Raw genomic sequence first — 26,073 nt, forward strand, 5'->3', positions numbered from 1 at the left:
TCCTTTAAGTAACAAAGCCGAGAAATAGAAAGATGGGACTTTCTCCCACATACGCCTTCGAAAAAGGTCTCCGAACGAATTCTGCGGGGTTAGAAAAAACACTTAATGCATTTTCATAACAGATTTTACGTGATTATTCTGCAAAGGCGGCGATAAATTAAAGAGAAAAACTCCTATTCAAAAAAACCACCTCTCCAAAACAGCATCCAAAGTAATGTTCCGATATAAAAAATAATTGACCGCCGTGTTCCCAATAGCCCACAAGCGCCGCTCGCTATCTACAACCGTGTTATCGGGGACGCGCGCGGTAGCTTCTAGTCGCAAATTCGCCATTTATGGTTAAGCAGAGACCACGTGACTGTCATGCTCGCCTCCGCCATCCTAGAGGCACAAGGACGCCACCAACCCCTAACCCCGGTTGGTGACGCATTACGTTACGCAGCCCCACCTTACGATCACAGCGGGCGCGAGTCGAACTACCTAGTCCTGCTATTGGCCAAGGTAGCGTTGTTGGAGATGATTGCGCGTCCGTGCGCGCTGGAGAGGAAAGTTCCCGAAGCGCGTTCTCGAGACCGTCGCTGGCCTTGTTCCGTCGCCGCGCGCCCCACCGAACTGGCGATTTGAAAGTTAACGTTTATTCAGCTCTTCTTTCGTAACACCCCGTCCTGGGATTCCTGATTGTGTGAAAGGCGGAGTCGGCGGCGAGCTAGGGGGAGGTCGCGGCGGTTTCTCCAACCTCATGGCGACCGGAGCCAACGCAACACCGATGGGTAAGCTTCACCCTTCCATCGGCGCCAAGCGGGGCTATGAGCAAGGCCTGTCGGGCTTTCAGCCCCCTCAGCCCTCGGCTGCCCCTCTGGCCTATCATCTTATACCTCCCCAGGCCTTCCTACTACCGCCTCCGCCACCTCCCCCTCTGCCGCCGCCACAGGCCACGCACTTGCACCAACCACCGCCTCCTCCCCTCTCCTCTTCGGTTCCGCAGAAGCACCAGGCCCAGCCTCCGCCTTCAAAATCCCACTCGAGTTCCCGAGCTGCCTTTCAACAGCCCTTCAAGTCGTCTCATCCACCGTCCCCGCCGCCACGATCATCGTCGGGTCGGGCCTCATCAGCAGCAGGAGGGGGTGGAGGAGGAGGAGGAGGAGGTGAGTGAGAGCGGACGGCGGGGAGAGGCTGGGAGTGCAGAGCTGGAGGGGGAGGCATCGGGAGATGATATCTCTAAACGGAGCTTCTGTTTTCAGTGTGCGATTGAAGCAAAACACTTGTATTTTCTGACATTTTTTAAAGAGTTTAAAGTATAATTGTAGTAGTACACGAGCTTTGTAAGCACCTGCCGATCTAAGGGTTTAAACTAATGTCAGTAGGGTTCCGATGGCCTCGAGGGTTGTTGGGCATAGTCATCAAAGTATTTCTGTGTCATGCTGTACATTGCAACCATTCAGAAGATGACATGTATCCATTACATATTGGCTTTTCTGTACGGACGATCCGTTTATAAAACTTTGTCAACTTTTATACCCTTTCCCCCAATAGGAAACCCATTTGATAATTTTTTGTTGCTCCAATATTCAGTCATATTAGGAAGTTGAGTGCTTCACAGGGTAATTAGTCAATAGTTAGTCGTCCAAAACCTGTGTATGTTTTTCGATTTTTCACTAGGCATCCGCTTATGTAATGGCCCATACTAATGTACCATTTAATCTTTGTGGTTGCGATAACGTTGCGGCATTGTAGAAGTGGCCACTGTTCTAGTCTTAATGGTGCTTTTTGTGCCTAAGTGTGATGGGTTGAATAGTGGAACGCCCCCTTATCCTATTTGGGGCTGTGAATACATGTTTATTTAATGTGTAGTTCGTCTTTTACTCATTGTTTGTTTACAGTTTAATACAACTTTTATTTATTCCGCTGCAGATTTCTCCAGGAAGCGAAAGAGAAGCCGCTGGAACAATGATATTGTTGACCAGAAAACCATCATCCCCGGGATGCCGACGGTTATACCACCCGGTCTTACTAGGGACCAAGAGAGAGCTTATATAGGTATATATTTTGTTTTTAATTGCAGTTGCTCTCATGCCCGGTAATAGTCGACTGGTTGGATTTTCTATCAACTGTTTTCTGTACAGTATCGTCATCTGCCCCTAACATTGACCAATTTCCTTTTCATGTTGCTTATTGTAGTCCAGTTTTTCTATGTTGACGTATTATAGGAAACAATTTAAGGAAGAACTTGAACTAAGAGTTGTTTAGAGGAAAATGTAAAGTTAAACATTGTGCAGGTAAACTTTCTATGCAGTCAAAGCAGCTCTTAAAAGTCCCCCCCCAGCAAATGTATATTAATAGGAACGTATTAACTGGCATGTGTATTTTGTTAATCTTTCGTGGATAATCGGTATTTGAGATTTCGTTTTCTGGGCTGTGTAAGAAAATGTAATGGTGAACGTATTTATGTGAAACTTGTCATTTCATGTAACATAAATTATACTTGTCGCATTCGGATCATTGGGTTACGTGCACCACAGTTAGCGCCTGGTATTGGATCTGTTTTCCCACCCATTACGCGTCTGTTGAATGGGAAAAGGACATAGACACTTTCGTTCTACTTTGTGCATAGTACTACTTAGCTCACGCAGTTTTGCCCCATCATTCAACCCCGGGGCGCAAACTACCCTAATCTGTAATGGGTTCAGAAAATATTTGCGCTCGGCTGTCCTCTTGACCCTTTAAAAAAAGTGTTATCGTGAAATCTATTGACTGTTCGGAGTTGTGTGTTGCGCACTGCTGGTCTGAACTTGCATGTTTTTAAAATGCAAAGTTGTTTCGGACAAAACCGTCATAATTGCTGCAGACTCTACACTATAAGGCTGACGCCTCACTATCTGCATTTTCAAAGATGATGCAGAGTAAAATACACTGACATTTTATGCTTTTAGACAATTACATTCCGAGCTATCCAACAACAATAACAGATTACGTTTTTTTAATCTAGCAATATTCTTGTATCAGTGACAAATGTAACTAGTGGGCTTTTCAATATCTGCATAATAGTTTGAAATTTAGATCATGGCCGTGTCTTCTGTATAGGATGTTTAACACAAAGGCTTACCATACGGCACAGCTGACTGAAAGAAATCTCGGTGACTTTCAGAAAGTTGAGGGGGGGGCAATTCCGCCCATGGCTTGTTATTGCCTTTGTGGTTTGTAACTCACGTCAGTATTCGTACACAAACTCGTTTTCTGTGATAAAATGACTGTATATTTTGTCACATTTGCTGAACATCCAGAAACAAAGGTCAAATGTCAATCTGTTTTCCTGTGAAACTGGTGTTTATTTTGCATTTGAGTTGCTCGAAAGTGAGAACGTTTATAATTAAGAGGAATGCAGCGTACTTTCTCTATGGAGCTTGTTAGTGCCTTTTTTTTTTTTACATTTTAATTTAAGCATATCCATCTTAAAAGGTATGTCGTTGTTTAGCTGCACAGTGAATTTGCACTTTTTTTTTTGGCAAAATTCCTCCCCTTTGGTGAGTCCATTTAATTTGTGAAACTGGCTTATCAGGAACAATGTCGCATTTGTCTGTTTCCGCATCAGCCAATCACTTGGTGATCTTGGGCAATTTACACTGTTCATGGCCCATTCACTGTCAAGCACAGGATAATACCTTTTCACAGGAAAGAGCCAGCCACATTGTAACACAATTTAACGTTTTTTTTTTCATTTTGATGTGTAAAGCGTATGCTGAAGACATCTGTGGCAACTCATTTAGGAGAGTTGGAAACGTTTAATGGCACTCTTTTTCTGAACGCTTTTGTTTGTTTTGCTGCACAATTATGTATTCTGTCTGCTGCTGTAACATTTTCAGAACTCATAATTGAATACACACGATTTCCTCATTCATCCCGCCATGCACTAGAGTCATGATTTCGGTGGAGCTGTGGCACATGCCGAAAGGTTTAGGAACGCAACTGGGCATTGATTATTTCTATATTCTACTATTAAAGGAGCAGTCACAAGTGCAATTACCTTGCATGCTCCAGGGCAGTGGTCATCAAACTGTGTGTGGGGGGGGTGTTTTCAGGAGATCCCAGTTTTTTTTTGGGGGGGGGGGGTGCCAGGAAGTGGCCAAAAGACACATTATGCTCAGCAGTGCTTTGTTTTAAGCAGGTAAAAAAATAAGCGTCATTAAGCCTCTCTGTAACGGGCCATCACTAACATATTTTGTCATTCTTATCTGGCTGGGAGAAGGTGTTGAAAGGTACAACAAATATTCTTCTATACCCCTCCCACATTTCTAATACTCACACTGAGTATTTTTACAGGCCTGCCTGACCAGAATAATTTAACCCAAATCCTTGTGACTGGGGCGACTGTTTGCATTGTCCAACATTTCGTCCCCCAATTGTTTCTTCTGCCTATATCTCCCTAAGTGGGTCCCGTGCTCACTACACCACTGAATTCAAGCTAGCCTGGGTGATGAAGGGTGATACCCTGAAACCGCTTCCAGGATGTTTGTTTCTGGTTCATGGAGGACCTGGCTTGGCAGTTCGGGCTGGACTGTTCCCACAAGGAACAGAGTCTAGACTGATTTGCATATGGGCTGGGTCCAAACTGGGGTGGTGTGGTGAGCAAAAGAATGATGATTTAACCCAGATGTTTGTGCCTGGGGGTGAATATTTGCATTGTCCAGCATTCCGCCCATCAATTGTTTTTTTTTGCAGAATAGTATGTTTGGGAATCATGTATTTGGTTTCATTTTTATAATAGGAGAATTTCACTGCAATGTTTGAAAATGTCTCCCCTTTAAATAAGTCTACATTTAAACATTGCCAAATTAACAGAATTATGAAAAATTCTGAGAGGTGGGGCACTTTTTTTTCACGGGGCACTGCATTAAGAAACTTGAAGAAGACTGCTCTAGGGTCATGAACTGAATGGTGTAATGGCATATGGGTCCATCACTGGAGGGGTCACTGTTTCTAATTAAGATTGCTGGCCCAATCGGCAGCTTGAAGTATAGGTGAAGAAGTACCCATCTTTAAGAGTGGTAAATTGTTGGATACAAAAGGAGGGAATTCCCTTTAATTGGAGAGTTGTCCCCACACACTCATAAGGGTGTCATGCTTCATCATTGGGCGTTTTGCTCCTCGTGAGAGTGAGGATGCAGTCCCTACAGGAGGGCTCTTTGGCACAGATCTTTTCAGAGGAACTCCACAGTGGGGAGTGTGGGCGTTAGTGCAGGTGGGTTAAAAATATCGTACTGGTGCCCACAGAGGTATTAATTCTTGGGTTCGTACTGTATAGTTAAAAACAGTCGAAGGAACACTTTAGACCCTGCTGTAACTGAGGAGGGTTTGTTAGTTTTTGCAATTTTCGAGTGAAATAGTGGCGATAGATGGTTAAATAGGTCAACATGTTACATGCTTATATGGTCCCTAATGGATCCAATGGCATTTCGTCCGGACCGTGTATTTTTTAATTTTATTTATTTTTTAGAGTAGAAAAATAATGGTACCAAGGTTTGAGAATGCAACACATAATACACCCTGTGACACTACCCTGATTCAGGTATGTGGTCTGGGCGGCTCTGCACCCAATCCGTATCGACCACTTTAGTATGTAAATCCAACCTAGAGAAATGAAGAAATAAACACAAATTTTGAGTGTATACTTGCGGCGCTACGAAAGTTGAGTCTATTTGCAGGTTATGCAGAGAGGCAACAGCCCGCTTGAACACTTCATGCATGATAGTAGCGGACTTGGGGGAGTCTTAGTATAGTGCAGAATATACTCAGCGGCGCACAACTGTGACATGTTAGCAGGCCCCTTAAAGAGAGTGGGTGCATGAGCGCAGACAGAGTGGTTTAAAACATGAACCCTACCCCAAGTATTATCCAAGGAAGCTTCGGTAACGATGGAAGCGGCTCAAAAGGTTACCTAGAGTGGAGAGACGTGAGGAAGTGACATAGCGGGGGAGAGTAAGCTGGTTTAAACGAGTGCTCTTAATTAACAGTTCCTTCTTTGTCTGTTTTTAACTATACCGTGTGGACCCAAGAATAAATACCTGTCAGTACCAGTATGATATTTTTAACCCACCTTCACCAATTCCCACACATCCGCACTCACCACTGTGGCGTTCCTTTGAAAAGATCTCCACCAAAAAGCTGTTTCGTGGGGGACTGCAGCGCCACCCCCACGAGCAGCAAAACGCCCAATGATGAAGTATGACACCGTATGGGTGTGTGAGGGCAACTCTCCAATTAGGAGTAATTCCCCCCTTTTGTAGCCAACCTTTTACCACTCATAAAGATGGGTGCCTCTTCACCCTATACTTCAAGCTGCAGATTGGGCCAGCAATCTTTATTAGGAACTGTGACCCTCCAGTGATTGGCACGTCTTGTATTGGGAGCACGGATACTGGGCCTCTTTTTCTGTTAGCTCCCCGTCCCCCTCTTTGGGTATTTGATGGCAATGGCATATGGGCCATAGGCTTCAGGAAACCCTCCGAAACACCAATTTATTGTTATATTGTAATTCTAAACCTGCAGTAAGGAGTTTTTTGTTGTTGTTTCTTTTGTAACCATTGCACCCAAAGTAATAGCCTAAATCATCACTGAAAAAAAAGCTGCTACTAGTTGGACATTTCTGTCTACCTACAACTTAAGTTGCATTCAGTGCATTTATGTGGCACATTTTCAGTTTTTGTATAGTCCTAAAGGCTTCTGAATCTGGGCACACTATCACCATGGCACGGTCATTCTCCATTCTATAACATAAGCACTGCAGCCTTTGTAAACGCTATATAAAAACTTTCCATATGACATTTCATACCAAGGATTAACAAAGCCAATACAGCTCGGCTGTGTGAGATCTATTGACTTTGTCATTGTTTTTTTAGCCATATTATACATCAGTGCTAACTTTAGTGCAGCATAACAGAAAATAAAAAAGAAATGCGCTGTAACGCGGATTACGCTGGCAGTGTCATTTTTATTAGCAATGCTCAGCCATGTACAACATGGCTAAACTGAACGTATTAGCAAAGCCAATAAATCTCACATAGACTAGACCTATTGGCTTTGCCAATGCTTGTTGTAACTGGATGTTAGTAGGTTTGTTAAAGCCTCTGACTGAGCAATAACTAAGTAGACCTGAACTCTGTTCCTGGTTTGGAGAATAGTGTCTAAAAGAACCATGCCAGTTTTCTGTCCAATCTGAAATTCTTCAAAACAATAAAATCCTTTCGTTCTATTTGTATTGTATGCCAGTGAATATTAGAGTATTACAGCGGTTTCCCCGGGTCTGTGGTGTGATTTATTATTGTAAATTCAGTTATGTTGCTTTAATGCCTTGAACTCTTTCTAGCTTAAGTGCAATTATCCATTTAGCGGTGCAAGTAAACAATGGTTTTGTGGCACCTGCTTTTATATTTGACCAACTTTCCTATTGCTCTTGGGAGTTTTTTTTTTTTAAAACGATTAACCTTTTCAGTTAGCACTGGGTGCGCTATCAGAACATTTAAGGCTGGATTTTTTTTTTGTTGGTGTCTTCTGTGCAACCAGTTTTTAAGTCGAGCCTGTAGCAGCGCGCATGCGCTGCTCTGGCGAGACTTTATGTAAACCGTAAAAGGGCTTTGGAAAGCTCACCACACTCTCGTGCATTGTGGTTTGTTTTCGTTCAGAGGCTATTCGCCGTTGCGTGCATCTTTCTGAGAGGGATAGCACACAATAGGGCAAAGGCTGGTGCATATCCAGTCTTTGCTCCGCCCATGGCCTATTGCTTGCGGTTACCCGCACAGGCCACATCTGTTTTGAATTATCGTGCGCGATAATGCAAAACAGATGTCTCGCTGTGGCGCGCCCACCACTCGCAATTCTTTTGACTGTAATTCACAGCATCTCTTTTTACTGGGCTAGTGTTTCTTATGCCTTTAAATCAGTGTCTCTTTTTACTAGGCCAGCATTTCTTATGCCTGTAAATCGCGGCGTCTCTTTTTTTCTCGGCTAGCTTTCCTTCTGTGTACATATTCTCTTGTCACCTCGTGTTTTGTAATGGGAATGATGTTCTTGCGCCCTGACAAGACTGAATGAGTTAAAGTTACCAAAAAAACCTCCTAACTTAAGCAAATGTTAAACTAATTGTATGCCTCTGTCTCATGGGTCGTGAAAAGAGGATACTGAACGATGTATACTTTTAGGCGTGACATTGGGAAGGGAATCGCAGGCTTTAATATTTCATCATCGTGGGGGCGAACGGCAAAGAATGGTTTCATAGAGTCTGACCTGAGGTAAACTGCTGCTTGTGACTATCAGAGAGGCATTCTCACACGCGGTTAAAACTAAGCAAGACGCACTTTCTTCTGTAGAAAAGGCCACGCACAACAAAGGAAGAGCATGCACTTAAAAACCGAAGAGACTGCCAGGATACCCCATTGAGACACGTAGTTAAATATGAGTCCGAAGCACACTTAGTGTTTCTACTCCTAGCTCCACTGTATTTCTGTGACAAACGTACAGTTGCATCACCAAATTAAAACAGACCAGACACTATTCCTGGGAAAAATTGTTGAGTTTATTCATATTCTGTTATGCAGTACACAGGTAGAGTTTACTTACGGGTGATTAAACAAGTGCAGTGTCTTTTAAGGATAACCGCTGAATCCCATCCTGAAACATTCTTCAGCCACCTGTAATCATAGTGGTGTTTTAATATCTTGTTCTTCAAATGCCAACATAATAATTCTGAATTTTTAATAATTATGAATTTTTAAAGCGCCTGGTTACACCCATCGGTGTGTCCCCGTGCTATCAAGACTGAGAAGCAGCTGGAGGAGGTGACTCAAGACCTGCGCCGATAGTTTAGGATTTTGGAAACAGAAAAGTTTTCAACTCTTTCCGGAACAGTGCCTCAGAGGGCTCCAAACGGAGCTTCTGTGGAAGGGAGTTCCATCTTCGTGCGGCTAAGAAGCGAAAGGAGCGCCCTCCCATTCTTGCCCTGTTAATTCTAGGAACAGGCCTGCGCCCATAGAACGCAGGAGCCGGATAGGCTTGTAAGGAAGAAGCAGATTGCGCAGAAAACACGGCCCCTTTCCGTGGGCAATCCTGTGGCTAATACTGAGTGCTTTAAATTCTATGCGTTCCCTAACAGGGAGCCAGTGCAGCGTCTCCAAGGCTCTTTTAGAGGAAGATCTCCTGGGGAGCTGTAGCACTAGTCGCGCCGCTGCGTTCTGGATACGCTGTAATCTTAAATGCATCTCGCATTAGCTCCCAGGTAGAGGACATTCCCGTAGTCCAGCCTCAATGACACCAAGGCACCTCTGGCAGACGCTGGGAGAAGGTCAAGTGTCTTTCTTAGACTGCGGAGGATTCCGAAGCACGTCCCTGAGACACGCAGAGTGTGGTGATCGTAGGACATTCTTGAGTCCAGCCATATGCCCAAGGTCTTCACATGTTCTTTGGGGACAGGTAATGGGCCGAAATCCTGAGGCCACCAGGCAGAGGTCCACACCGAGGGGGACTTTTTTTGTTTTTTTGTTTGTTTTTTAAACCTTTATTTTAACGATCGCATACATCATATCACATACAGATTAGTTACATGCATAAAAGGCACATTTCAATAGACTCCAATAGGTGAGATCACACTTCACAGCGGGTATGTCACATATGTTACTTAGGTACGGCTAGGCATAGCGCACAATGTACAGGAGGGCACAATTTACAAAGGAAGAGCAGTGTAGCAGATATGGTGTCAGTATAGCACATCGCATAGTTCACGGTACCAGGACGCATCAACAGCTATCGCTCAGCGACAATTCTGGCAGTGCACACAGTGTCGGAGGTACAAAAGATGACATCACCACTGAACCCGCCAAGCGCCATCAGCCAGCACCCGACGACCAGCACATTTGGCTCTCCAATGCGGGCCTTGCTTAGCGTAGATGAGCACACCTGTCCACTCCATCAGTACACATCCACCATGGAATGCTCCATTTACACCCCACCATTTTGGCTATCACATTCCAAATCTCCCTGTCGTGTGGCTTGAGACAGCCAGTAAGCTTGCAATGGGCTCCAGAAGTCCCTAGGTCTACAGCGTACAGGCATCAGGTCAGCGTATACATTATATTGATCCTGACAATATTTCAAATCATCTAACCATTCCTTGAATTTCATAGCTCTGCCTCTTCCCCATCTACAAGCTATCCTTCTTTTCGCCAGTAATAGTGCGACATCTGCAAACCTGCGGTAAGATCTTGGGACGTCTTTCGTGTATCCCAGCACCATGACCAGGGGATCCAATGTCATAGCCTCCTCAGTCATGATCTGTAGCGCGTCGTGAACCTGAACCCAGTATTCATGTATCGCATGGCATTCCCACGCCAGGTGAAGAAAGCCAGCCCCCTCCGCCTGACAGCGAGCGCATCTGTCATCCTCTGCCAAATGAAATCGAAACTTCCTAGCTGGTGTATAATAGAATCTTTGAACAAATTTATAGTGTATGATCTTAAGCCTGCAGCTTGACGAGGTGTTGGCAGTGACGTTACAACAATAGGTCCATTGCTCATCAGTGATGGCAATGTCTAGCTCAAGATTCCACTGCTCCCGTGCATGACTAACAGGAGTCTTGTGCTGCGTTCTAATGGAGTTGTATAACTTTGAGACTAGATGGCGCCCATCGGACACCAGCATAGTATGCAGCGGCAGAACTACCCCTGGCTCGTCTGGAAATTGGGGAAGCAAGTCACGCAGGCCTTGACGGAGTCTGATATAATAGAAGATGTCTTAAAGGAGAGGGCTGTTCCACACGAAATAATTGGTCTCTCGTACGGAGTTTACCATCGAGAAACAGGTCACCCCACGTGGCCAACTGGTTTCTCCTGCACATGTTTTGAAACCCTGTTTCCCGCAATAGGGACAATTTGGGATGATACGTAAGAGGCATCGCCGGTGAGTAAAGCAGCGTGGCTTCCAAAATTCTTGCAATCCGAGTCCACGCATCTACCGTGCATGTCACCGCGGTAGCCGGTGTTTCCACATCTCCAACCCTCCCCTGTATCATTCCATTGAGCGGGAGTGGATGCACAATCCAGTCTTCAGCAGCTATCTGTGGCATAAAAGGCGTAGGGCGTATCCAATAGAATGCATATTGCGCCTGGGCGCTCAAATAATACTCCTCAAAATCTGGGACATCAAACCCCCCCTTTTTCATAAGGCTGTGTTAGGGTGGACCATTTCAATCTTGGATGTTTGCCCCCCCCCCCCCCCCCCCCAGAATAACCTAAGGAGCTCCGATCTAAGTCTTTTGAAAAAATAGGCGCCGGGGTGGTAGGGAACATTCTGAAATAGATACAGGAAGCGGGGGAGCACCACCATCTTCACCAGCGAGGCTCTGCCCGCCATAGAGAGCGGCAGGGACATCCATCGCGCGACATTATCAGTTAGTTTGGAGATGGCCACTCCATAATGAAGTCTGATCGTCTCTTCTCTATTAAGCAAAATCATTATACCCAGGTAGCGGAGATCAGTATCGCACCACTCCAGGGGATAGTCCAGCTGGAATCTCTCAACAGCCGCCGTGAGTGGGAAGAATTGTGATTTCTTCCAGTTCATGTGCACCCCCGATATTCTTCCAAAAATGAGGAGCTCCCGCAGGAGCGGATTTAAATTCACCTGTGGGTCCTTCACATACAGGGTGATGTCGTCCGCATAAAGTGACACTCCTATCTGCCGCTGAAAGCAGTTGAACGCACTGTGTTTATGCAGTTGCCTAATCCGGCATCCCAACAGCTCTATTGCGATGGCAAAGAGCAGTGGGGAAAGAGGACAGCCCTGACTAGTTCCTCTTGTTATAGGCATTTGAGGGGAGAGTGTCCCGTTAACAATCACTCTAGCTACTGGTTTGGTGTACAACAATTTCACCCACGCAATAAATATTTTAGGAAAACCCATTCTGCACAATATATCGATTAGGTAGTTCCATTCCACCGAATCAAATGCTTTCGTAGCATCCAAAAAGACTGCGGCAATAGGGAGCTCAGGAGCAATAGTCGGGATTAAGGAGAAAAGCGTGCGAATATGGGTAGTGGCACGACCCGGTACGAAGCCGGACTGGTCCGGAAGCACTATAGTGGGCATAATCAAAGACAACCGGGACGCCCGCACTTTTGCTAGTATTTTTGCGTCACAATTAAGCAGCGATAGGGGTCGGTAGGAGTCAGTGTCTAGAGGGTCCTTGCCATGTTTTAGTAGAGACGTAATCGCCACCTCTCTCATCGATCCCGGCAGAATCCCTACCTCCAAAGACTCCTCAAATACCTCCTTAAGCAGCAGGGGCCATCGTATCTATATAGCATTTATAGAACTCGGCAGGGAGTCCGTCCAACCCCGTTGCCTTTCCATTACTCAAAGACATTATGGCATCCCGTATTTCGTCGACCTCCAGAGGTCCTCCGAGAAATGCTCTATGACCATCGGAGAGCCAGCACAGTGCAATGTCGTCCAGAAAGCCCCCAAAGCGGACCTCCCCCGTCTGTTGCGTAGAATATAACTGTTCATAGTGTTGCAGGAAAGCCTCCTGAATCCCCTTCGCGTCTTGGCACCGTGTACCGTCTTTCGTGTTGATTTCAAGGATACCAGTGCTAAAGCGCTGATGTCTAGTGAGGGCAGCAAGTACCTTACCCGGTCTTTCCCCTTCACAGTACTTCCTAGCAGTCCAATATTTCCCCCTATATTTCACTTCTCTAGGGGCCTCTTCCTCGAATTCTGACAGTTTGTCCCTAAACGTATGGCAAAGCTCTGGGTCAGTGCTACTTATCTCTTTCTCCAGGTCCTTTAATTCCGATTCCAATTTCGCTATGGTCTTGACGATTTCTCGTAGTATCCCACAGCTTTTAGAGATTGTGATCCCTCGAACTGTCACCTTAAATGCCTCCCAGATCATCTCCACACTATCAACCGATCCCTTATTCCTGGGAAAGAATGCCTCAATCTCATCCCCAAGTTCCACCTTGAAAATTGGATCTAAGAGCACTGAAGGGAATAATCTCCATGGGGGTCGCGGCCTAATGAGACCCGGGATAGTCACAACAACCAGAACCGGACAGTGGTCTGAGTAAGTCCTGGAGAGGTGTTCCACCCTGTGTAAGCCCATGCTAAGTCCCCGTGAAAGAAAACAATAGTCCAAACGTGCCCATGTCTGTGCATGTGTCGTGAAGTGTGTGCCTTCTCTACTGTCGGGGTGCGCAAACCTCCAGCTATTCACCAGTCCAGCTTCCTCCAGAATGCCTTGTAAGATGTCTCTCGCTTGTTTGTTATATTGACTACTCCCGTCAGATAGATCTATCCGCTCCAGGCCTCAAAGCTATGTTAAAGTCCCCGCCCCATATGATATGTGTGGCTTCTATGGCAAGGACGTGTCCCCAGAGAGTAGTGAAAAAGCCCGGAGTATCAACATTGGGTGCATAACAGTTCACGATCACCACAGTATCCGACCCAAGCCTTCCCCACAATATCACATACCGCCCTGCAGGATCTAATTTCACCCCCAACTCCTGAAAATGAAGCGTCTTTTTGACCAGCACAGCAGTCCCTCTAGCGTACGATGAATATGATGAAAATTTCCGAACGGTGGCCCAGTGACTAGCGAATTTAGGATCCACCGGGGGGCGGAGATGCGTTTCTTGCAATAAAGCAAACTGCACCTGATGCCTATCCAAGTACGCCAATACATTCCTACACTTTCGTGCATCATTAAGACCCCGCACATTCCACGACAGGATCGATATTTTATCCAGCGCTGTGTCAGACATTATCCATATCGCAGATCATCATCGCCAACATATCCATGTGCAAGCCCCGCCGCCTAAGTGGAGTGTATCTCAGCTAAAATACATAATGCAACTGCATCCGCATCCAATCAACATCACAATCACACCTCATGTCCCCCCCCTCCCCAACTGGACAACATCTAACTACAACACCCCGTCCCCATGCTGCCCTAGAATGTAAGTCAATAAACAGGAACAGTGCGACCAATGCGGGCCATCTAATACGAAGGTGCACAGCACGTCACCTATTGAGCACCCTGCAGAGCCCCGCTAACTAGCAGAAGCAGGACCGCAACTGAGAACAAAATACAGGACCTCCAAATGTAATAAGTAAACAAGAGAGGCCCGTTACGGCACTGCCTCGTCTAAACCCATGACCCAAAGAGGCAGCCATGAGCACAGCAGTGAAGAAAACAAAAAAGCAAAAGAAAGAAGTCCCGAGGGACCATCGCACTGCAAGATATGTGCACCCACCCGCCACCCACTGAAGCAACCCCAACCTGCCAGTAACCCCTATCCCACCCCACCCTGCACAAAACCCACACATCCCAACATTTGCATCAGAAACAACAAGTTCAATGGGGTATACCCTTCAGGGTGTAACCTAGAAGTGCACATGACCACCCCCCACACCTCGCCTTTGACCCCCAGTACACACATTAGGCGCGGCCCAGGTAGTGGGGGGGGGTGCCTGGAGTACATAACCACCGCAGACCAGTGTTCGTCCAATGACCTCCGGCAGCTCACAACATGTCCATCACTCAGGCCTCTTCAATGGATTCACAAGCAAAGGAAAAGTGGCGGGATCTCGCAAAGGACAAACTCAGGGTCCACGCATGTAATGTTCAGTGTCATTCATCCTCGTTGGCAGAGTGGAAATCCTCCTGTCTGTCTTCCCCATTACGCCGTCCCGCCGCATGCTCTCTTAAGTTGTTTCACAAAATCCTCCGCCTGTTGCGGATTGGTAAAGAAATGTTGCTTCGCCTGGTGCGTCACTCGTAATTTAGCAGGGTACAACAGGGCATAGTCTACTTGCAGCTCTCTAAGCTTCTTTTTGACGTCAATAAACTTACGCCTCTGTTCCTGTACCACAGGGGTGAAGTCCGGATAGATGGAGAAGTTGACCCCTTCATAGGATAATGTGCGGGTGGCACGGGCCGCTCTAAGAGCCGCGTCACGATCTCGATAGTTGAGGAGACTGGCGATAATTGGACGCGGCGGCGCTCCGGTATTAGGCCTCGGCCCCAGTGATCGATGCGCCCTCTCCACTATAAATTGCTTGGAGAAGGCCTCTGGGCCGATCGCTGCAATCAGGATCTTCTCCATGTAGGTCTCCATCCTCCCCACATTGGTCGACTCCGGCACTCCCATCACGCGTATATTATTGCGACGACTTCTGGCTTCCAACTCCTCATTCTTTGCAGCTATGATCCGGAGCACATTGTCCATTCTCGCAATTTGCGTCGTGTGGGTAGCCGTTGTGTCATCATGGTCGGAGATACGCTGCTCGGCCGCTGTAATGCGTTCCTCATGAACGTCCATTTTTTGCACCACGGCGTCCATTCTCGATGACATTTTGTCCATCTTGTCCACCATAGTGGCGAACCCCTGCCTCATTTCCTGCATCATCTGCTGAAAGTCAGGAGCGACCGGCTGGGAGTCAGTGTCAGATACAGCGAGGGCACGGGATCCCCCAGCGTCTGGCGCATTCCGCAGTCCCCTCTTGGCCGCCAGTGAGTCAAACGACAGCTTCGGTTGTTTGTCTGGTTTGCCCATGATTGGTCGTCAGTAGTCGTCCAAAGCTGGCAAATATCTTGCTGCAAAAGCGATCACCTACCAAAGAAAGGAATAGGACAAGAAAAGCCACCGTCCCAAAGTGGTCCTATATGAAGAACGAGTCAGGGGTCATGCAGCATGCAGGTAACTCCCACGCCAGTTATGGTGTACACAAGCAGCAGTCCAGTGCAGGGGATACCCAGCAGGGAGTAGGGCAGTGAATACCAGCAGCTGACTCCTTTATACGCAGTTCCCCCAGTCACTGAAGCAGCCCAGCAGCGCTGGTGTCAGGGGGGAGGATCACCAAGTCAACTGACTCCCCACCAGCAGCCGGCGCTCCCCGCAGGTATAATAGAGGCCTTCAGGGACACCAGGAGCAGGGCACGCTAAGCCTCACAGTGCCTGGTACATAGGAGGTAGGAACAGTGTACCGTAGCAACGTCACCTCACCTCACCTCAGGCCGGAGTCAAAGGTAGAGCATAGAGGCCACCTCAGCAGTCATCCGGAGCGCCCACTGCTAGCTCCGCAGGTAAAGGATAGAGACAACGCTCTCCGCAGTTAGCAGCCCCGGATTCGTGCAGCTCGGATGAGTCAGCTGCACCGACACGTTATGGGCCCATGCGTGGGCAGAGCCAACATCCGATGCAGCCCCCAGCGCCAGAAATAGCAACCCCGGCAGCCAGGCACAATCCAACCAGGTCCAGAGGCAGCGAACAGTGACTGCAGCAAGCAGGGGCACAAGCAGCCAAAATGTTCCCCGTCAGCCGTCTCGCATAATGGCCGCCACTCCTCCCGACCGCCAGAGCCCAGCACTACAGCGCGTTTCCCTCGGCAGCAATCACCGCAATGTATCTCCGCCGCCGCTCAGTACGTCAAGGCAGGACCTCTTCTAGTCGTCTCCTCACCTCCTCAGGGATCGTCCAGTGGCCAGCGCTGCCCCGGGAGGCCCCGACGAGAGTTCACGTGAAGGCCCACTCGCCTCATGGTGCGCCGCGGACTCGCGCAGATCGCTAGCGTCGCCAGTCACTTCCAGGCCAGTTCTCGGTCGGAACTTCCTCCGGTCGCAGCTCCGGTCAGGAGCATCGTAGACGGCCAAAACTTGTACCGAGTGTGCACCAGGGTCGGCGCATCCAAAGTACACGGTCAGAACGAACACAGGTGGTGGCAAAGCAGGATAAATGTCGGATATTGTCTCCAGGCTGCAGGAGCCTCACATCAGTGCGGCCATACTGCTAGTGCGCCCTCTAGCGCCCCCCCACACCGAGGGGGACTTACCAACAATGAGCACCTCGGTTTTGTCCCCGTTTAACCTGAGACAGTTTTTTGCCATCCATCCTGCCAGATCTTGAAGACAGGATGCGAATCTGTTGGCTGCATGCTCGGCTGGCTGCGACAAAGCCACAACCAGCTGAGTATCATCGGCATAGATTACCACCTCTACACCATACTGCTCAGTGATAGCAGCCACCGGCGCTACGTACAAATTGAACAGGGTAGGGCTGAGGCTGGATCCCTGGGGGACACCCTGCCTTAGGTCCAGAACCTCTGACCTGTGAACACCCTGTGCCACATAAAAGTTACGGTCATGGAGGAAGGATTCCAACCATGACCATGCTCTCCCAGTCACTCCACTTTCCCTCATACACTGTAGCAGGGTGTGATGAGCTACAGTGTCGAACGCAGCGCTGAGATCGAGAAGAATCAGCGCTGCTGTCTGACCCTCGTCAACATGTTTCCTCAGGGCCTCTGTGGAAAAGAGAAGGGCAGACTCGGTGGAGTGATAGGCCCGAAAGCCAGCCTGTGTGCCTCAATGTGAGCTGTCAATTGTTGATTAGCCAGCTTTTCGGCTATTTTAGAAAAGTAGTGGAGAAGGGAGATCGGGCGTAAATTATTTAGTTGGGTTATGCTGATTTGTGGCTTTTTCTTAAGAGGGAGTACAACAGCCTGCTTCCATGTGTTCGGCACCCTGCCAGATTCGAATGACAGGGATAGGAGGTGCTTAACATAAGGTGCTAGCACCTCCATGCCACCACACAATCTTAGAGCGGTAATTGCAAACACAACAATGATGGACAGAATGTGGATCAATGTCACACATGCCATGTCCTTCCCAGAACGGAAACAAGCATTCGAGGACCGGACCGGTTTCGGGGTAACACCTCATCAGCCCGGCTAGCTTGATTCCAGTGGTGTGGAGTGCCTGGGACTCACGTCTGAGCATCCCCAGTACACTTAGAGCGGTAATTGCAAACACAACAATGATGGACAGAATGTGGATCAATGTCACACATTCACCCCAGTCCAAAGATCTGGGCCCAAATCCATCGTTTTTCCACTCCACACCACCCTGGGTTAGACAATGGCGATATGTAGTTCGGACTGGACTGTTCCCATGGGGCACAGGGTCAGCGCTGATTTGCATATCGCCATTGTCTAACCCAGGGTGGTGTGGAGTGGAAAAACGATGGATTTGGGCCCAGATCTTTGGACTGGGGTGAATGTGTGACATTGATCCACATTCTGTCCATCATTGTTGTGTTTGCAGTTACCACACAGAATCTTGGCAGGAGCTGGATCCCTGGGGGAACCAGATTTGACCCCCCTCGCTACTGTAATGAGCATAGCCTCATCCGGGACCGAGAAGACACATACCGCTACTCTGCCCAACACACACTGGAAAGTATACAACGCAACGCCATGCAGCCGGAGGCCAAAGAAGGTAAACCCAGCTGCTGGGGAGGTGGGCGTATCACAAAATAATTGCGTTCAAACAACCACAGAAACCAAACCACACACTGGGCCCTTAGAGCACACAGCATGAAAAAGGCAGAGGCAGAAATCCAAAAGCCATACAAACACGTGGGTAAAATCGAGCAACACCCTTCATTCTAAAATGCACTGACTAGATAAGTTGTCCAAAGGGAAGTTGTCACAAAAACACAATATTTCCCAGTCAGCCAGCTCACGACCTGACCAAGGGACGTCATGACGCCTCCCAACAACGAGCAAGCATTGGCATAGCCAATAGGTCTCGCCTTTGAGACCGTATAAGTGTTTAGCCATGCAACACTTGATGTTGTTGCACAAAGGATATTGTGCTGGATAACTAAACACTTATATGGTCCCAAAGGCGAGACCTATTGGCTATGCCAATGCTTGTTTTTGTGGTCACCTCCGTTATGGAATACAGCCCTGAAAGCTTAACAAACTTGTTTGATTCAATCACCTAGTTCCCATGTACAGGGGTCTCATTTAAGGAACTACTGTCTATGCTATTTCGGTCGGTATGATGTGTACATTCGAAGAGACAACACCGTTCGTAGTCTTTACAATTCATAGCTAAGGCTCGCTGTTTAAAAAAATATTTTTCTCAGATAAATACAGACCAAGGCATTTATTTTGTAGACTGCTTTTGTTTTTAAATGTAGACAAAACGGAAAGTAGGTTGTTTAAGTGATTCTAAATGCTCAGTCATGACTGCCATGCCAATAGCTGTGAGGATTGGAAAAAGGCATTTTAGTGATGAGGCTTATGTAGCAGATGTGCACAACATTGATACTAAAATGTGCACGTTTATGTAAGTGCATTCATTTATCATCTGTATCCCCATTGAAATCTTTCAGAAGTATGAGCGCCCATTTAGCGGTTAAATGTGGAAATATACTAGATTATGTTTAATATTTTCTCAGAACCCAAAGGAAACATTCATAATGACGGATATAAAACCGCAAAAAATAAATCTGGATGAATACAGACGGAAATGCAAAAAAAAATATCGAAAAACTGGGATCCCTACTAATACTGCACCTGCTTGGTGGTTGATTTTCTGTGCTTCTGTTTCGCCTTATGTCGCCTGTTTCGCCTTATGTCGCCGATGTCCCTCTCTAGGTACTTGGAGCCTCGCAGGTTTGGTCTGTTTACTTTTACTCCTCAGAAGAACGCATGCTCACTAATCGCAGTTGGCTTTCTCGGTTAGTCACGCACTCGCATATTGTCCATGATATAAGAAACCGCTGCAACGGTTTTCTTCCTCTGTACGTGCAGGGATATTATTTTGTTTATCCCGTTTTGAGCGCGTTTCCTCTAGGAATGTAGCCACCCTCTTTAGGGTGTTAACAGGTGGCTCTAATCCTGGTTTATTTTGCACCTCCGCGAATACTGAGGTCTTGGTTTGACACTCAATACGCTTTTAGACTTGGATTTAGTCGCAAACTGTTAAAGGTGACTTACGTTTTAAATCCTATGGGGCACTTGGTCAAAATGCAATACATCCCTATGGGTTCTGCCATCAGACTGGAGTTCCTGGCCCTTAATGATTCATTGTTCATGAAAGTCTCGAGTCCTCCTGCTACAAAGTCGGTTGCCAAAGATTCACTGGTTTTAATGGAATAAAATATGAAACCACATATACCTTTAAACACTCGAGTCTGTAACCAGGATAGCTGGTTAAAATATAATTGTACTATTTTTCAATTTATTCTATTCATAGTCTAAAAGAAAATGTCTCTGCTACAACTCTGCCTTCATATTTCTTCAGCACCACTAAAACTGAATCCAATGATCAGGCAGTGTTTTGTGATCTAGGTTTAGGCATGTCCTATGCTACTCGCTCATCCACCAAAACCCTGTTGGTCTCTGCTTGTATATTCTGATGCTCAGTGGGTCTAGAAGCCCCGCAGCAAAATCAGTTGAACTGAGGGCCACATGCATTTGTCACAATTAAGAAGAATTCGTGCAACCACTCGCCATTAAGTATAACTATTTGTGTGTTTTTTGGTACAAATAAAAGACAACGTTTTTTGTTTGTTTGAAGTATGTATAAGCGTTTAAAAAAAACTGCCTTCTGTAGATGCTTACTGGATCAAAGCAACTCTATTGCCTGCCTTAGCTATGTACTCTTTAGTGTTCTGTGATGCTGCTTATTATTCCTTTAAAAAAAAGGCAAACATGCATAGCTTTACTGAATGTTTCAGTGCTGAGGAGTTAAACCAGATGTTGAACATCTGGCTCTCGACGTGCTTGACTTAAATGCTCTTTAGATAATTAATGCTTAAAACGTTTTCCAACAAGGCTCCGGTGCAAGAGCGATTTGCTAAAGTAATTCCTGTACTGTCTTGCCTCTCCTTATATTGCCGTAACGTATTTACGCTAATGTGTGACCATGAAGCCCTTATTAACGCTTCTGACTAGGAACAAAAGCAAGCTGAAATACTTACTCCCATGTGCTCTTATGTTCTGTTTCCTAGCGCAATTCTCTGTACTTACCAGTGTATCATCAGAAATCGGTGTGTGCTATAGAGAGCTGGTGCGCTAAGTGGTCATGAGTTACTACAGTGAGTAACTTTTTCACTTTAAATAGGATTTTTCCAGCCACACAGCTGAATTAAATGGTTTGAAAACAATCTAAAAGAACTGGGTCATCCAACTGTAGCATACAGTACTTTAAATATGGCAATCATTATGTCATTAATTTATGTTATGGAAACACCCCTGTCTATCAAGGCATGTGGATAGACTGCAAAAGGCTGCCAAAGTCAGATCCAGTCTTGCTTTTACCCATGTTTAGGAATTATAAATTTGAAACTAAGGCTGTCGTTGAATAACATTTGTACTCCCGCCCCTATCGTTACTAAAATACTGCATTGACACTGAATGCAAGTTGTTTTGAAGCCCACCTCTTCTGTGCTCTGCCCTTAAGTTGGTACTTAGTTACCTAAAACGGCTGATAAATATTTTTAGCCAGGTTCATAAACGGAAGGGGCAACTTTCATCCCATTTCAGCACCAAAATAAATCTCACCTCTCCCCTACACCCCAGGCCTTCAAAAATCACTGACGTTCAGATAGTTATTGAAATCTCCAAGCACCTGTGCCTCACTAGAGTCAAGTGGAGGACTTGACACTAAGTATTTGCTTTGCATGTCGGGCACTGTATGATATGACGTTTCATTTAAAACATTTGTTTTAGTCTGTGCAGTCTTAATCAATCTGACTGGCTGCAAAAATCACCTTTCAAGCATAAGTGCTTGTCCTCGCACATATTTGTTACTCGTTTTGAAAGAGGGTTCAGTTCTTATGACTGCACGTGATTTGAATACTAAGAGTACACCGTCCCCTGTGAAGGTAATTTTCAAATTCATCTTGAGCATTACTTTTTATAATGTGAACTTCTGTAATGTGGACTTGGTTCTTAGAAACTCTCAAACTGCAGCATGCTCAGGTGATTTGTAACGTGTAAACATTTTTTGTTTACTCTGTAGCATCATCGCTGCAGGGAGTCTTAACATTTATAGACGCCTTTGTGCATTGCTTAAGAGAGCTTGCTCTGGCGTTTGTTTTTCTAGTGTATTAAAATATGTAGCTCTGACCACTGATTTCTTTTCAAATTAACAAGTTTGTTTCCTAATTGGCTCTGTAACTTTAATTAGACCTGTTTTACTCATGCATTGTTTTGTTTCCTCTTGGCGTACGACTGGTGCTCCGTGGAGAGTTGTTCTCCAGGTGCTCACTTGCCGGCCGTTCCTTGCATATTCTCCAGTTCTTCATGATTTAATGTTAAGTTGAAATGATTGTGGTAACATTGTCTTTTTTCCATCCTTTTTTCTTTCCTAACCTGGTTTCTTCCAGTACAACTGCAGATTGAAGACCTGACTCGTAAACTGCGCACAGGAGACCTGGGGATCCCCCCTAACCCTGAGGACAGGTTGGGATACAAGTTTTAACCAGCTGACAGTAACACTTTAACTTTTTAATACCTTTTTTTGATGGCATCATGTCAGATCAGTAAGGAATCTCAGGATTTTGGACAGCTTTAGTGTGGGATCTGGAGAATAAAGAGTATGTCAGTCTTATTTTTGAAACTTTGCTCCTCTGAACCACTCAAGGAATATCTTTGCTAGTTAAACTGAAGCTGGCATACGTCACTACTTAAAATGTTTGTTTTTTACTGCACAGGCATTTTTAGGTGACTTCAAAACCTATCATAGTTGATACAGTATTCCAGAGCATTTCCATAGTGTAGCGGTGCTGCTTTTGTAGGAGTAGACTGAATATGTTGATCTACACCAAACAAAACTGTGCTCTTGTGACTTAAAAAAAAATCACCACACTGGAACAAAGTACCTAATCATGCGTTCCTTCAAATTATAATTTGTCATTTGGGTGCTTTACTTCAGACCATCTTAAGAATTTAGAGGACATTACTTTGCAATTTGGTTTCATTTGCATTTCTTACACCAGTAGCTGTTTTTTTTATTGTGATTTTTCTCCCCCTTAGTACTGCTTAACTCTGATAGTTGCATCCGAAGTAAGAGACATTTAATTTTAACCCTATTGATAGAAAAATGAGATGTTTTAAATTTGCTCCAAAAATTCTGAATTGTGACGGATGTTTGGTTAACTAATTTGCAGTGTGTGACTTGCGTTATTTAATGAGACCTTCTGTGTGGTCACCTTTCTCTCAAAAGCACTGTGTACACTAGATTTGCTTTGCACTTGTGCTAAAAAAATAGACGCCTTTATAGATTTGTAAATGGGCTTATTTTAAAAGGTACGACCTTTATTTAAGATGGTAGAGGACTTCATATACCCTTTTTGTGTTTGTCTATAGGCTTACCTCTGCTTTTTCCCCCCAGAGTTGTTTACTATACTTAGAAAGTACATGAAGTTTAGTGATTTGGGTAAAAAAAAAACTGGACGTTCTGCACGTTTTGTTGCCTTTGATTATTCCTGGTGGAAGAAAGCAGTAAAATGCGAAAGCCTGACATTTGATATTTAACTCTGCTAGAGTATTGCTAAAAACAGCCTCCACAAAGGCCTGTCTTCTTACTTGTCACATTGGGAACAGCCAAATGGGACATATACTGATAAATGACCAAAGCGGTTGGGTGCCTATTGAGTTTTAGGATGGGTCTTCATTTAAGTAAATGGCCTACATTTCTCAAAGTGTAGTTTCAAAATGTAGCAGTACTGATGCACTTCAGTGCAGTTGGCCAGATCTAGCTGGGGAGAATTTTTTTTAACTTCTAATGTTTACTTTTCCCTTTTGTTAATTAGGACATGTAACTTTTTGTCTCTCTCGTGCGTGTGTGTGTATATGTATGTATGTGTATATATATATTTCAATTTTATATATTTAATCCTTATGTGGGCTCGCATCTTTCTGGGTTATCTTAACATTTAAATTACAATAACTTGTTTCTAGGTAAATTTAGAATCTGTTTAGTTATTTCCATTGAAGGGATGTCCTAATGTGAAGGTGGCTTGGATTTCTCAGCAAGTCTGGTGAACGTGACACTTAGTTATTTTGAGGCATTGGTTACATTGGATGCATTCCTCCTGTTACCCTGCAACCGAAAGCATTCAGAATTTGCAGATTTAAATCTGAGAACTTCCTGTAGCTGCTAGGACTTTAGGTGGGTATGCAAACCTACCATCCTGAAATCAGACGTAAAAAAGTGACATAAAGGGTCTTATATTTTTATTTTATTTATTCTTTTACTATAGCAACAATTTCTCCTGTTTGGTAGAACCATGTCAAAGGACATAATTTTAAAAACATAAGTGCCGCTGTGGTTGTGCAAATAGCATTCAAGCACTTTCTTCAAAGGGTTTCATTTAAAACTTTAACCACTTCCTCCTTCACCTTGTATTTTAATTGTTGGACACTACATAGATAGTAGAGGTTGCACCAACGATACTAGGGATATAAAAACTGGTTTTGATTCCCACTGTGTTGAGGCTCTGGTTTGAACGTGTGAAGTGTAATTCTCAGCCAAAATAATCAAACTTTAACTTTTTTTCCTTTTGTTGAATTGATGTGAACCCAAATAACACTTCCTCTCCAACCAGCCAAAGGTTATTTACCCCAAAAGAGGATGTAGGTTCCATAATCTTTCAGGATGTTATTTGATAACCTGATGTGGGTAACCTCTTCCATTCTTGCAGCTTGGTCAAAATTATCCTGAATGTTAAAAACGTTTCTTTAACTTGTCAATTTTAGAAGTGTTCTAATCATTTTTTTTCTTACCGCAAAATCACTGTGGTAATTAAACTGACCATTGTTTTACTTTTAGCTGTTAACTTTTCCTAGTAACGAAACAATGAACATTTGATCCTGTTTAGGAAGCAGTTGCTCCCCCCTGCACGTGGTGTCTTGAATTTGGGAGGTGGGGGGGGGCTGCAAGGGCATTGGCTGGAGGCTGTACGGCCACTTAACCTCTTCCTTTTAAACCAGTTTCTACCTCTGGTTTGAGAACAAGTGAACACTCTGTACCGATGCTGCCATCACAGTGGAGGAGAGGATAGCCGAGCTGAAGTTCTTGGCCATCATTTTTGGGGTGCTGCAACATTGCTGCTATTGCAGAGTGCCAGCTCCTCGAATTGCTTTATTTTTTTTTTTTAGTAAAAATGCTCCCTTGTTTTTTCTGAATCAGCTGTGATGGGGAAATTCTTTCCTTATCTTGATCCATTGTTCATTTTTGTCAGTATCCCCATACATTAGGCAGTTTAAACTGTTTCTACTGTGACAGTTTAGCAATTTCAAATTATCACATACTTAGAATTTAACATCCCCAATCAGATACTTTTTCCAACTATACTGTTGGGCTTAAACATATCAGTTGTTGAGGCTGGGTATTTTAGTGTTGGAGTTAGAGCGCCTCTGTCGTTATTGGTATGTGGGGAAATGTGGCTCAATACAACAGTTAAACAAGTGAGTAGTGAATACCATATTGTTTCCTACAGGTCTCCATCTCCAGAGCCAATCTACAATAGCGAGGGGAAACGCCTGAATACTCGCGAGTTTCGAACACGAAAGAAACTGGAGGAAGAGAGGCATAACCTGATCACAGAAATGGTTGCCCTTAACCCAGATTTTAAACCACCGGCAGATTACAAGTAAGAGCACTGTCAACAGTTTATGATTAATCATCTGGTTTCCATTGAGTAAAAAGTCAAAAAGGCAAGCATTCAGTTAAGGCAGTTGAAGAAACAGCAAATATTAGGAAGTAAAATGACCATGTTTAATGTTTACCTATGAACTCTTTAGAGTTGTGAGGTAAATGTTTTTTTTTCTGTGGCCGCAGTAACTTGGATGGAAATGTAGTGTAGAGTAATTTCTGCCACAAAGTTTTAGCCCTGCAAAACTATACCACTGATATTACTGATTATCTTCGTGTAAAGAGTATCATAGTAAAGTTCTTACTAGATGTATTGTGCTGTGCCCTAAGAAGGTTCAGCTATCTTAGCTGTTGTAGCCTAACATAATACCTTTTAAAAGGAATTGCGGGGTCTCTAAGGGAGTAGTATTAAAAATTAAGTATATCAGTGATTGTATTTATCACTGTTCTATTAGTCCTCAATTGGAGCCATAGGGATTTAGTTGTTTATGAAGCACAACAGGTTAAAACAAAAAAAGAAGCTTTTAGGCTTGTTTGAAACTATCATTAGGGAAAGAAACTAGGAATGTCATAGCGTT

The 26,073-nt window shown here is 45.0% G+C and overlaps 1 protein-coding gene across 5 annotated transcripts in view; it reads left to right on the forward strand.

The window, feature by feature from the left end:
- The first annotated feature begins 474 nt into the window (after positions 1-474).
- Positions 475-26,073, forward strand: part of SF1 (splicing factor 1) — a 147,104-nt gene continuing 121,505 nt past the window's right edge. For 2 of the 5 annotated variants that reach the window (XM_078660472.1, XM_078660474.1), the window contains exons 1-4: positions 475-1,145; positions 1,912-2,037; positions 22,224-22,299; positions 25,341-25,493. In XM_078660472.1, the coding sequence (XP_078516598.1) occupies positions 740-1,145; positions 1,912-2,037; positions 22,224-22,299; positions 25,341-25,493 (761 nt within the window). In that variant the 5' untranslated portion in view covers positions 475-739. The remainder of the gene's footprint in view (positions 1,146-1,911; positions 2,038-22,223; positions 22,300-25,340; positions 25,494-26,073) is intronic. The other 3 variants (XM_078660473.1, XM_078660471.1, XM_078660475.1) reach the window with 3 other exon arrangements.

Source organism: Lissotriton helveticus, chromosome 9 (genome assembly GCF_964261635.1).
Source record: "Lissotriton helveticus chromosome 9, aLisHel1.1, whole genome shotgun sequence".
Lineage (NCBI taxonomy): Eukaryota > Metazoa > Chordata > Amphibia > Caudata > Salamandridae > Lissotriton > Lissotriton helveticus.